The 14,169-nt window shown below is 35.7% G+C and overlaps 1 protein-coding gene across 1 annotated transcript in view; it reads left to right on the top strand.

The window, feature by feature from the left end:
• The window catches only part of kcnk6 (potassium channel, subfamily K, member 6), a 50,616-nt gene extending 38,469 nt beyond the window's left edge, over nt 1-12,147 (top strand). The window contains exons 2-3 of the mRNA XM_028796519.2: nt 1,017-1,412; nt 11,218-12,147. Of these exons, the coding sequence (XP_028652352.1) occupies nt 1,017-1,412; nt 11,218-11,438 (617 nt within the window). The 3' untranslated portion in view covers nt 11,439-12,147. The remainder of the gene's footprint in view (nt 1-1,016; nt 1,413-11,217) is intronic.
• The last annotated feature ends 2,022 nt before the right edge of the window (nt 12,148-14,169 follow it).

Raw genomic sequence — 14,169 nt, 5'->3', positions numbered from 1 at the left:
TTGTCCAAGCCGGCCGCATTGCAAATTTCCAGAAAAATATTCAGCGAAAAGCACACCAACAAACACCGCAAATACTTTGGTGAATTTTGCCAGTCAATGCTATGCATCACAAAAGATAGTATAATAATTATCTATTCTTTATAGCAAAGTGATTTAATGTATCATCAGCCCCCCTCCACCAATATTTTCAATTAGCAACGACTTTCACATTGTTGTTGGGTTGGATAATAATGTGTTTGTAAGTTTGTAAGTTATGGTCTTTACAGACAGATGAAATACTTGTGACTTCAAAGTTTCCAAAATTCTGCAGCTTCAGCTTACTTCATAGAATGATTCAGCCAATAGTGGAACACGTAACTGTATGCAATATAATTCACAATCCAAGTATTCTCATTTGAAAAGTTTTAGTAAAGTTCAGAACAAAAGTTCACACAAAATAAAACAGAAAAATTAATATTACAAAGAAAAGAAAAAGTTCTTGTATAAGATGTTTAAGATTTAAATGTCGTATTACATTTTGTGTTTTAAAAAAAATAAATAAAAAAAAAACAGTTGGGAAACTGTATGCCAGTGTTCTATTTGTAGTGCTGAGAGACTACCCATATTAAGGTAGGTATAAGATCCATTGGGTAGTTATTTGAGAAAATAAAAAATAATTGAGCTTTTGAGATGAAATAAAAGTATTTTTAGTCCTAAAATTTGGGTATCTGTGATTATAGATAGATAGATAGATAGATAGATAGATAGATAGATAGATAGATAGATAGATACTTTATTAAAACCAAGGGGAAATTCACAGTATTGTATTGTTTGTATTGTAATACAAACTATATTATAAGAGAGAGTCCATGGTGCTCCAGTGACTTCAAGTAAAATTTTTTGTTAACAGATCACATTTTAAAGTGTTCCAACTGCATAGTTGAATGATTGATTAATTTGAGACTAATATATATTATATCATTTAAAATTCTAATACCATTACACATGTTAACTGGTTTTTTTTTTGGTCTTTACAGGTTATGGCCACACAACTCCACTATCAGACAGTGGAAAGGCATTTTCGATCTTCTTTGCTCTTCTGGGAGTACCCTTCACCATGCTTATTCTGACCGCCTGTGTGCAACGACTCATGTATTTCTTCACATACATTCCAATTGGGCAGTGTCAGCAGCGTTCTGGATGGCAGCACAAGGCAGCCTCCAAGGTCCATTTTATTGTTGTGGCTTTAATTTCAGTGATATGTTTTTTTGTTATACCAGCTGCGATCTTCAGCTCCATTGAGCAGACCTGGAGCTACCTTGATTCATTCTACTTTTGCTTCATCTCGCTCTGCACTATCGGACTAGGTGACTTTGTGCCAGGAGAGCAATATGGCCAAAAGCTACGTCCTCTTTATAAGATATCTGTTGTAGGTATGTGCTTCAGTCATTTATTTTTTCATTCCAAAATTTTTTGTTGTTTGTGCTTATGCATTCTGTACACACATCACTCTAGTTTTTCACAATCTTTGTTTTCATTTACTGCTTCTCCACATTTAGTCTAAGTGTTAGTGATAATTCCACACCTTAAATGAGTTGGAATTTTTTGCCAAATAATACATGAAATGATGTAAAGCCTAAGAATGTGTTACTCAAGGGTTCCCACTTAAGAAACTTTTTTTAAAGTATTTACATAATCAAGTACATTTAAAATCGTTATGTAAATCTTTTGCGCAAATTTGACAGTCTGCAATTAAACATGTACTGTACCAGCTTTACAGGATGCGTATAAAAATGAAAATTATATTAAAGGGGTAAAGTTGTTGAGATGGTAAGTCTTAAGGCATTTTTAAAATTAGACATCAACATAGTTGATTATATGCCTTTCATGGAAATACTTGTTATAATTTATTAGGGCGTCATAAAAATTTCTTTTGAAATGTACAAACGTAATGTTTGTGTAAGTATAAACATCATAGTGTTTTGCAATGACTAAACTAAGCTGAAATTCAAATTAAAAGTACTGTGCACATTACCCTACACAATTCAGATTTATTATTCTGGTCAAATTTTTATATTTTCATATTACCATGATTCACTCCATGTGTTCGAAAGAACAGGCCAGCACAAGGAAATAACCCAAAAAATGTTACATACTGTTTACACTAATAGCATTGCTTAACAATATGTATAGACAATTGGCAAAAATGATAAAAATGAAAGAGAACATTCTTAATGGAGCCAACACCAGCTTAAAAGACAGAGATTTCTTTGCGAGTAAACTTGGTGATTTGGCTATGTAAACTCTTAAACGGGTTATACATTAGTTAAGAATTTCGTAGTCTGCGACTGTCAGCCATGCTCTGTTTGCCTTCATAGCTTCACATATGCATTCAGCAGCCACAAAGATGAATATCCTGAGACAAATGCTTGGGAGATCACATTATTCCTTTTCCTTATTGAAGTAATCTGTCTCAGCATTTCAGAAATCAATAAATTTACAGTAAATAAATGTACAGTGCTAAGCTCAGCAGCAATATCTCAGGAGCAGTGTTGGGGTAACACATTAAAATGTCCACTACTGTATTAAGTAGTTTTATTTTATTGAAGCAAAAATACCCGTATTATTATTGTCCCAGCAACACTGGGTGTGAGGCAAGAAGTACACGTACTGGTGCGCTGCTCCTTTGCAGGACTCAGTCACACAGCCAATCAGTAAAGAGTGTGCTACATGCAATCTGGTAACAGGAACATATTACTAAAATGTGTTTTAATCCAGCTATTTGATATATGACATGTTAAAACAGTGTGATGTGGTGATTCAGTGGCCAGTGTCCATACCATGAATCACGAGATGTAAAAAGGGAATGGATGTTATTTACTTCACAGCACATAAAGGGTCAAAACTTATATATAAACGTCTACGCGTGGAAGTGTGTGTGTGTGTATGTGTTTGTTTGTCTGTCTGTCTGTAAGGTCCGGAAGTGTTAGGCTACAGCATGAAGGTCAAAGAAAGAGACTCTGTTGCCAAAGTGAAACCGCTGAGAAAAGAGAAACTCACTTAGCCGCTAATACACAAATGGGGTGAGCACATCAGCAAAACAAAACCTCCGACGAGAGAGAAACTCGCTTAGCTGTTGATAGACAAGGGGGGTGAGCGTGCTGGCAAAATGAAACCGCCAACAAAAGAGAACCTTGATAAACCACTAATGCACAAGTGATGCGATTGATTGATTGATTGAAGTGCCAGAATCCATGGTTTCTAGGAGTCCGGGCTTTTTATAGCACAGGCTTACACAGCGAGTGTATTTATAAAACGCAAGAAAATGATCATGCTTGGCTATGTCTCAGGTCAGTTTAATAAAGGTTGATATTTGGGCTTAGGATTTAATAACAAATGCTAGCCAGTCGAATGTACAGTTTTCATAAAAAAAAAGAAAAAGTAATTCACTGTTTATGCATTACATAACATATTTAGTTAGTTTCATTAGTCATTACTTACAAAAAGAAGGTTACTTTTAAAAGTGTACTTGCCCATGTAAACGCAGATTTAAAAAAAAAATAACAGGTTCCTGCCTTAACCGGGTTACTCCCCTTATCGCGGTTTTGTGTGTTGTCATGCTCTTACTCCTTGGGTAGGTCAATTACTATCCTGATCTATTTCACTAACTTTTGCGTGGAACTGTTTCATCACAGGATAACCTGTGACATCCAGGCCAATATCTCCTTAACAAGAATAAAAAAGGATAACCTTTTCATTTCCATGCTAATATCTCCTTAGTCACCGTTTATCAAGCTTGCTGAAATTTCTGCCTGCACTCTCTGAAAGTAATTCAGATCTTTTCTTTGAGCTGTGATATTCAACATAACAAACACTTGGGTATGTGTGGTGTTTTTTTTAATCTTGAGTATAAACCAGGGGTCTCCAACCTTTTTTCCCCCCTGAGAGCTACTTCTATAAAATCAAAATGGCCGAGAGCTACTCATGTTTTCTAACGTTTATTCTCATAGCTTATTTCAACCCAAACAAACTGAATAAGCTTGTTTTGGTGTCCACAACTCACATTTTGCATTAAAACATCACAAACAAATGTTTAGTTCACCTGCATGTGCATTTTGTATGTCTGTAAGCATTTTCTAGTGCATCTCACACTACTGAATTAAAACATGAATGCTGTCAAAACAAAGCAATGCAATTCCAAATACACAGATACTGTATGACTTATTCATTTGTCAGTTTGTTCCATGTCAATGTTTCACTTTATTCACATGTCCAGTTGCATGTGTGATGTGTTTTTTAGTTAGTCAGATGACTCAACAAGAGAGGCAGGTGTGTGATGGAATGGATCCACTGAGGTTCACTCTTCTGGAGTCATTTCAAAGTTCATCTGTCAGTCTTGTTCTGCACTTTGATTTCACAACATTCATGTCAGACTCACAGAGGTATGGAGACCCAAACAAAGCAGACATTTTCAGAGCTGCTTGGTGAAGATTCTTACAGTTTTCTGGCTCTACTAAGCTCCAGAAATGCTGTTGAGACTTTAGCTGCACATTATTTTGATGGTTTACTAATATATAATACTAGGGGGCTTCGCTCGCCAACCCCTGTGTTTGGTTTTCTGGATACACACTTTTAAGATTTTTTTTTTTCTTTAAATTGTTGCTATTTCATTAGTTTCACTTTTATTTCAGAACTTCTATAAAAACAATATTTGTAATCTTGCGAGTCCCAATATGCTGAATCTCTTTAATGAGATCAGGATAGGTTTCTCTGTTTGGAATTTCAGCACAGACAAAATGATCTACATCATCAGCAGTTAATAATTTTTTTTTACAAAGTAAAAAAGTAAGTAGAGTTCTGCATTGGACTCCTGTCTGTAAAGTTGTGCTATTTTCCTCTCACAGTTCCAAAAGTACATGGGGTTACCAAGGTGATACCCAGCTTTTGTCTAGGTTTTTGTACAAGGGCTAGACAGAACGTTTTTGACTCCTGGGGTAAATGTAGCATTTTAAATAAGCAGACAGATAAATATATATACATTAACAAAGTAACCAATAAATGCATGTGCGGTAAAATTCTCAAATTCTTTATTTGTCACATGCATAGTTATACAGGACAACACGCAGTGAAATGCATCCTGATCCACTTATCAAAAACTGTGCAAAGTTAGAAGAATATCAGTTAAATTAACAAAAAGTCATAAATTGAAAGATAACAGTATAGTAGAACATAATAAATACGTACAATTATGTGAATAAAGTAGAATTAAGTGTTAAGGTGCAATAGTGTAATTATTGTGCAAAACCAAAGTTAGACTGGTGCATAGTTAAATGAGGCAGTTTGTTTGTTTGCGCTACTGCGATCTTTACTTTCTTTTTTTATATTTTCTAATTTTCCTACTTTCATATCCTTTAATTTTCTCCACATGTGCATAGTACCATTTTTTTTTTTTTGAGCCTTTCTAATTTCACTGGTTTCATAGTCTCTAACCTGCTCTGCATGTGTTTAGCGCCAACGTTTGTAAACGTCTTTATGAAGTTCTACTTTGTCATTTTACTCATTGTCTTTTAATTCTGAGCCGTACAGTACAATACATAGAACAGAATAAATCCTCAATACAGTGTAAAAATAAAAATTCTAGAAATACGGTGTAAAATTTCACATTAGATGATATCACATAATATGATTTGGATTTGTTTTAAGTCCGGGAGACCTCATTCATCAAGCTCCCTCCCCCATTTTGCCATTCCACATCTGAAATAGCACTAATCCGATGAAAGGACCCCTCATTCCCACGTCCCCATTCATCAGGGATGACTTTACCTTAGGCAGGCAATCTACAATTTAAAGAGATTGTTATTTTCTTGTGAATTGTTACATATGCATTATTTTCACTTTTACTTAAAAACTTTTGTAAAAACAATACTTGTTTGTTTATTTCCTGCCCCGCACGAGGTTACATCTCTTTCTTCCCAGACATATAATACTGCTCATGTTGTGAAGGGTGTTGCGGCTGAACGTATGCTAAGGATATGCCTTTGGATCATTTGCTGTCTTTTTGCTGCTTGCTAGCTGCCTCTTCTGCCTGTCGCATGTCGTTGTTTTAAGAACTGGGAACACATGATGCTTGCCTGCCAAAAACAATCCATCAACTGCTAGCTTAAAGGTCTGTTGACTTGTTTTGTGGCTGTGATGGCTCACTGCCTGGTCTTGCGTGACGTTGTAAAAGCAATACCTGTCTTTTATTTCTGGCCACAGGCGTGGTCGAATTCTTTCTTGCAGGACGTATAATGCTGCTCTCGTTCGGTTGGGGTAGCTGCTGTCGTAGCTTTCTCCACATGTCTATAGCGCCGTTTTTTTTTTTTGGTTTTTTTTTGAGCCTTTCTAATTTCAGTGGTTTCATAGTCTCTAACCTGCTCTGCATTTGTTTAGCGTCAACGTTTGTAAGCGTATTTATGAAATTCTACCTTCTTTTACTCATTGTCTTTTAATTCTGAGCTGGATTGGACGTGCTTTTTTTTCAATTCCACTTGTTCTGGGCTGATAATTACTTTCCTTATTTTCTGAATTTGCACCTCGATTATTCTTTTTTGCTCTTTTTTCTGTCCAACGCATTTGAGTCTCTTTTCTCTGCACCTGATTGGACGTGCTTTTTTTTCCATTCCACTTGTTCCAGGCTGATCATCACATTCCTTATTTTTTAAATTTGCACCTAGATTATTGTTTATCTTTTTAGCATTTTTTTCTCTCCATTGCTTTTGGGTCTCTTTTCTCCGTGCTTTTCTTTCTTCTTCGTTTAATCATCGACGTTTCATTTCTACCCTATTTATTTAATTTCTACCCTATTCATTTCTACCGTATTGAGCTGTGTGTGCTGCATGACTGCCTTTACACTACTGATTTGTTTTTTTTTGTTTTTTTGATATTGCTTGTAAGTAGGGTGCGTCTTGCAAGACTCTTGTTCTGTGTTCCCGTGAGACGCACCGTGGCAGGTCTCTTTCGTCTCGCGGGTCTTTAAATTATCTTCTGAGAAGATCACGTATCGTAGACTATCAGGACAGGGGACAGGATTTCTTTTTATAATAGAGAGATATAAAATCCACTGTCTCTCTGTCTGCATGTCTGGCTGCATTTTCATGAGAGAAATGCATAACGGATTTAGATTGGGTTTTTTTCTATAATTTGCCTGAACATTCCGGTTGATTTTGCGACTTCTCTAATTTCGTTCTGTATCATAGTTCGCTTGTGGTACCAATTTATTTGCGCGAATCCAAGAAACATGCAGCGGGCCGGGTGGAGGGGCCTTCCTTATTCACTCGCCAGCTTCGGGGCGTGTTCCTTAACTCCGCTTAGCTAGCGAACGAGAGAACAATTGAATTCAACTTTGTTTGTTATTTAAAATAAAGTGTTAATTAGGTCTTGATGAGTTTGAATCTGGATATTCTCTTAAGTGTATGCCACATTGAAAAGACAGATTGCAATTCAGATTGTGGATCGTAATATGAATTTTTGGAAAGATCGGCCACGCCTAATTTGACTAATCAAGTTTTCAGATTTATGTAGGATTCATTAACCCTTTGCTGAGCTACTTGGAAAGGTGTTGTGAGCTACCAGTAGCTCGCGAGCGATATGTTGGAGACCCCTAGTATAAACCAATGACTGCACACCTCTGTGAAAGCACCTGCTTTTTTTTTTTCTTTTTTATCTTCTATTTACTTTAATAATAGAGTAAATACTTTAACAAGAAAGTTAATTATTTAATTGGTCAACTCTTTTTTCAAGCAAAGTACCAAATAAACACAAACGACTTTTCTCTTAAAGCTTTTAATTTTTCTTTGCCTCTGTGTATATGATTGATGGATAAACTCTTTTTAGTTACACCAGCAACTTTTCCGTCAAATATCTTCTTAGGACTTTTCCTTCAAATATCTTAATTTAAAATCTGTAGTTTAGCTTATAATGAGGTGCCATACCACCACCAACTACCATTAAACCTGTGACCTCGCTGAGGTATGTTGTGTTTTAACATTGCAATTAATCAGTAATATAAAAAAAATGTTTTCAGCTTCAAAAATACAATAGAAACGTGCTCACATGAGTTGCATTTTAAGAATCAGAATGAATTTAGCAAGTTTAACCCTTCAACATAATGTAGTGTTGCCTGTTCTTTTTGTTTTATGATTTACTAGCTGTGTTACTCAGTTTCAATTGGGACATTTCCAAAAACAATGTTCCAGCCCCAGTTAAATTGCTGTTAGTTAATTGGATATGTAAGAAGTACAGTGTAACTAACTCACTACTTTTTGTATGCAATATTTGTGGGGTTTTTTTCTTTTTTTACCATGGGCTAATATTAGTTCACTGAAACTCCTTACTCTGAAATATCCTGCGTACAATTTCACATTACTAAAATATTCCTGCCATTGATCAATTAAATAATAATACCTGGTATTTAGCATTTTTTAATATGTAAATTATGATTGGAGTGAGGTGTTAGAAGTGAAATACTGCAAATTCGTAGTCCATTATATAATGAAAAATTCAAAATTGAATATAGCTATGTGTAATATAACTGGGTTCTTATAATCTGATGTTCTCTCTGATCCTATAACTGTAAAATGGGTTTAAGAAAGTAGAAAGAGGACAAGAATGTTTTAGCCAGCATCATACAAAGAATCCAGGGCATTCACGAGTTACCTAGGAATCTAATGGTGTTTGCTTGTTCTCACTGCTCAGGGTTATCCATTACATTCCTAGGCTGATTACATTCCCATGTGGTGCTCTTGGATTGTGTGGAGTCAAGGGAAAGGAGAGCCTACACGTTATTAAAACTTACAGTATTGATGAAACTTAAAAAAAAAAAAAAAAAACTGAGCAACTTAACTCCGTAACCCCATATTTATTTAAGACATCTTCTTGTATTTTTTCCTCCATTCTCTACAGTAACAGTTTGTCAGAATATTCTGAAGAGTGCTGTACAACAATACACTGTATTGAGTTGAATTATTATTTTTTTATCTTGTCAGTTGCAATATCATCCTCAACTCAGATGGAGAATTGCTCCTTTGTTTTAGAGTCTAATTTCCAGAAGTCTGTCAAATGACTAGCCACACAAAGAAAAATGATACTACATCTGTCATTTGTTTGTGAAAACACTCAATCTACTCACATACATGTATGTGATTACCTGAGTATCTTATGATCACTTAATTTGTATTAATGTACACTCATCTGACATAAGCCTGTTGGGACTTATTACGTGCTTTATCCAGTAACTTCCAGACTTTGTTTGAACACAAGCTGTGGAAACATTCTAGGTCTTGACCAAAATAATCACTGTGCTGAGTATCCCTAGATCTCAGTGCTGCCATTCATTCACACATGACTTCGACTTGTTAGTGTACTGGTAAATTCCTTGGGTAGTTTGCATATCACACAGTTAATGGAAAAGTGAGCATTCGTGGATGGTAAAACCTCAGAAAAACCACAGATAAACATATTTTACAGCTAGAAATATTCAATTAATTTAGTCTAAAAGGCATAAATTAGCGTTTATGTAACCCCTGATCTTGTGTTGTTTTAAATAACAGGATGTATTTGCCATTAGCTGGTGTGACTCTGAAAAGTTATTTTACCTTGATTTATTGGCAGTATTAAAATAGATTAGTGTTGGTACAGTGGAGTATAGCAGTGACTGCAATGCTGTCGTTTGTGTTATTGTGTTCTGATGCATCTTCCTTTTTGATCGAAAACAAGTGCATTTTTATTTGCTTTACGGATAACTGAGATTGCAGCCTCTGTTTATGTAATTGTATTCCATAAGTGAATGCCATATAAAGACTTTGTTTTCCAACTTTAGCTTTAGATTTACAAATGTGAATCTGATGGAAGAATAAATTGTAGCCCATATGGTCATACTTTATTATTTTTGTTTGTTATGACCAGAAGGAAAGATGTTGATTATTTTAAAACTCACATTGACTTTCAATTTGTGTTTCATGATAAAGCAATTTGTAAAACTGTCCTGGTTAAGCCAGTCTTTGTATTGGAGTCTCATTAATATGTTGCCTAAGGTAGCTTAAACCGTGGCCAGTAAAGGCACACCACTGCTCTCCTGAGAATGATACAAAATGATATATATATAATATTAAAAAAGTCCTTCGACGAGACAAGACTTTTTTGAAAGAGAGATGTTTTCAAGTCCCGGGAGACAAGACTTTTGCCTTGACATTTTTTCAAGTCCCGCCCTCCTCTGAGACGTTTTCAAACAAGACCATGGTCCTCTCAACTCTCATTCATGTGAATGCTTTTGTCAGACACACCTCCTGCACTCTCAGCTCTCTCTGTCTCTCACTTTAAGTTCACAATTAAAGAAGACTTATTATGTCCAAATCGTATTGAAGAATTTCATCACGAAGGGTTATCAACATAAAAAATGAGTACATGCGCAATCCTAGCACCGAGAAACCGAGAAAAATGTTGATCGGTTACACATCAAATTGGTTAAATGGGTCCAAAAATGTTGAACGGTTTCACGGCAGATTGGTTAAATGCGCATCAAAAGACTATGCTGAAACAGTTGGTGGCGATCGTGAGGAAGATGAAAACAGCAACTTACAATATCACAAAGAATATCTATAACCATTAACACCATCCGGTCTTCCTCCTCAAGAATTACTGTAGAAAGAAGGCTGTATCCAAAAAAGGTAACGTAGTACATCTCCCGCGGACAACATTACAGACCAAAGGAGATCTTGATATGCCATTCGTATTAAAACGTTTCCTGTTAGAATAGCTTTTGCAAAGAAAATTAACAAATCTCAGAGTCAAACATTTGAAAAAGTTGTTTTATTTAATAGAGAGAAAGAAACGAAATTCAATCGGGGCAGTTATGTGTTGCGTTGATGTATATGTAACAATTCCCAAGAAAATAAAAATCTTTTTAAATTGTACATCTACATCCCCATACACAAGCAGCACAAGCGCAAAAAGGCTAGGGTGTAGCGCAGGCCAGGTGGTTGGTGAGCAAAGTGAGCAAGGGGCAAAACACCCTAGTGTACATTTTTATTTTCATTTTTCTTGTATGATTACTAGCAGTCACTGACAAGGATGTATTTTTCTTTTCTTTTTAATATCTCTCCAAAATAAGAAGGAGAGAAGAGTAAAGAATGTCTGTTAGTTTTTTAAAATGTGTACAGTAAAATTAATTATTTTTTCTCATCTTTTTTTTTGGTCTAGTTTATCTTTTCTTAGGCCTAATGGTGATGCTGTTTGTTCTGCGTACTTTCCATAAAGCGGCTGATCTGCATGGACTGACAGGTGTGTTCCACTTGCCCCAGTGTGAAGAGGAAGATCAAGAACCCATTATTAGGGAATCGCCAGGCACCGAAGATAAAACTGCACATGACCGTGATAGGCTTGCACAAAGTCAGCCATCCTATGACTCCATTGGGAGATAAGAGGCCGCCATAGGCATTTGAACATCCAAACATATTGGAACATAGAAGGCAATAAGCAAAGGATATTCTGTGAAAGCTGAGAATTACAGGATCTTACACCTAGCTTGGTAAAAGCTGGTATTTGTGGTTGATGTTTACACTTTAGGCTTTTAAATAATTACAAATGCAGTTCGGTATTTTATTTTACTTGTTCTATACAAGTGTCAAATGTGTTGAACAGTGTCCGGTATCGTCATACATTTTAAAATGATTTGTATTGTATCTTGGATGTCTGGGGCCAAATTTTCTTTTAAATTAAACCGGTTTAAGTAAACTTTAGAAAAGTGATGAAAGCTTTAAATGGTTTGTTTTAAATTAAGAAAAGGAGTTGACTAAGCTTGAACAACTCCTTTTACAGTTAAGACTATAGTATGGTAATACTTGCTGCAATAATAGCTTTTTGTATTCATTTATTTGATTTCAAGAATAGTTGAAGTCTTATTGTAAAATAAAGAAATCTAGCATTTTACTTAGAATCTGTCATGCAATGTAATATTTAAATGGAATTTAATATTTTTAAATGTAAGATGTTTAATGACTGTGCTATCATACATTTCTCCCAAGTATCTAATGGATTGGCTTAGGTATATTTTAATATGTGCAATCTGGTTTTTATTTTGTGAGTGAGCATAACTCCATTATGTTTTAAATAAATCAATTTTTAATTTTAGAGTTTTTATACAGTTCTTTCATATCACAACTTAAACAGGTAGGATTTCGAATATTTCATTATTACTCTGGTTAAGTGTGAATGATTGTCAATTGCTATTTTATAACATTAATGTGAGTTTTCAAATGGAGACAAAAAAAATTATATACATTTAAATATGTGAAATATTCAGAAATCATACATTGCAGTATCCAGGTCATGTAATCATTTTGAAGCTTATTATTATTGAAGCTCAGTATTGCTTGAATAAAGCTGGTCAATGTTGAAAGCAATGCTCATTGTCTCTGGTACCCAGTTTAGACTTTGGGTACCAGCAAGTCTCGTTGCTTAAAAATGTTTGTGTAATAGCAATTACAAAACTCTTGCCAAAAAAATGTATTTTAAAATTGTATCCATAAAACCATTCACCTCACCTAATGTAAGTTTGCAGAGGTTTACTGTATTACATTAGCATATATAGTACTGACAGTTATGTCATAGCTTTGTGTAAGAGGGTGTATGCCAATCTGTTTGTTTTACAAGCTATATTCCCTCTAAGCAACGTGTCTGCACGCCGTTTTTCAGGGTGCCATACAGCACTTATGAACTGCCACGCAAGATGTTGTCATCCTGGTGACTCCTTGTCCTGTGCAGCAGTTTCAAAGTGCCGCTCCTGAAATCTCTCCATTTGTTGTTCATTGATTGGTGCTTCACACTGATCGTTGCAACATGGAGGATCTCCCACTACAACTTGTGTAGTAATTTGAAAGGGGGACCAAAGAAAAAAATTTGGTCAGATATAAAGTACCAGCTTATGTTTTATTCACACCCGCTAATCAGTTTTAAAAAAAAAAAAACTTGGAAGGAACATTGTTTAAAAACTGTTTTTCGCAGAGAGTTGTCCGTGTGATGAACTGGAATGCCCATCACTATTTATTGTGGTCCAGATATTTTAGTTCAGTTCAGTGAAAATATTTGGATCATTGGCTCACTGATTTGTTCATACATAAAAACACCAACCCAACTCACAGTGCTGATGCTGTCCCAAAAAAAGCAAAATAATTCAATGAAATACAGTCAGTCAGTCATTGTCCAACCCGCTAGATCCTGAACACAGGGTCACAGGGGTCTGCTGGATCCAATCCCAGCCAGCACAAGGCAGGAACAAACCCCGGGCAGGGCACAAGCCCACCACAGGGCACACTCACACGCACACACTAGGTGCAATTCAAGATCGCCAATGCACCTAACCTGCATGTCTTTGGAATGTGGGAGGAAACCCATGCAGACACGGGGAGAACATGCAAACTCTACGCAGGGAGGACCTGGGAAGCGAACCCAGGTCTCCTTACTGCAAGGCAGCAGCACTACCACTGCACCACTGTGCTGCCATCAATGAAATACATAAGTAATAAATCTGATTGTGGTAAATGCTTCCAGTGCGCAGTAATAAAGCACAGTTTAAACAACATGTTCCTTTTAGTATTGCCTACATGAAGTTGTGACAAATCAGTGAGTGAATTACGAAATCCCTGATAAGTCCTGTTCATTTGCGGAGTATTCCAATATGTCAGTTACAGGTTAGTGGTGGTACTCGCATTTAACAGTTCCTATAGATTAAACGATTATTTTTTGGCAAAAGAATTTATTTCTCTGCTCTCTTCAAATGCATTATTCAGTGTGTGTGTATGTGAATGTTGAGACGTATGGGGACGGACAAAGCTGCACTTTCTCTTACTAGACATATTTATACACTTTCATACAGGCACTAATCTGAGAGATGCAACTTCAGCTGTGTGTTAACTGCTAGAATTTGCTCTTACAAGTTCAAGAATAAAGTGTTCCAACTGTACAACTCAAAACCCAGAAACATTAATACTGTAATTATTTATAGACACATAATATTTTGTACTGACTGAACTAATCATTTCTCAAAGTTATTCAGTTCATTTATTTCACCAAAACATCACAGAAAATTACTGCTTAGCACTTCTTTTTAACTAGACGTGTATCCTAGGGAAGTAGAAAAACAAAAGCATTTGT

Source organism: Erpetoichthys calabaricus, chromosome 1 (genome assembly GCF_900747795.2).
Source record: "Erpetoichthys calabaricus chromosome 1, fErpCal1.3, whole genome shotgun sequence".
NCBI classification, from domain to species: Eukaryota; Metazoa; Chordata; class Cladistia; order Polypteriformes; family Polypteridae; genus Erpetoichthys; species Erpetoichthys calabaricus.
This window is presented reverse-complemented; position numbering and strand designations above follow the sequence as displayed.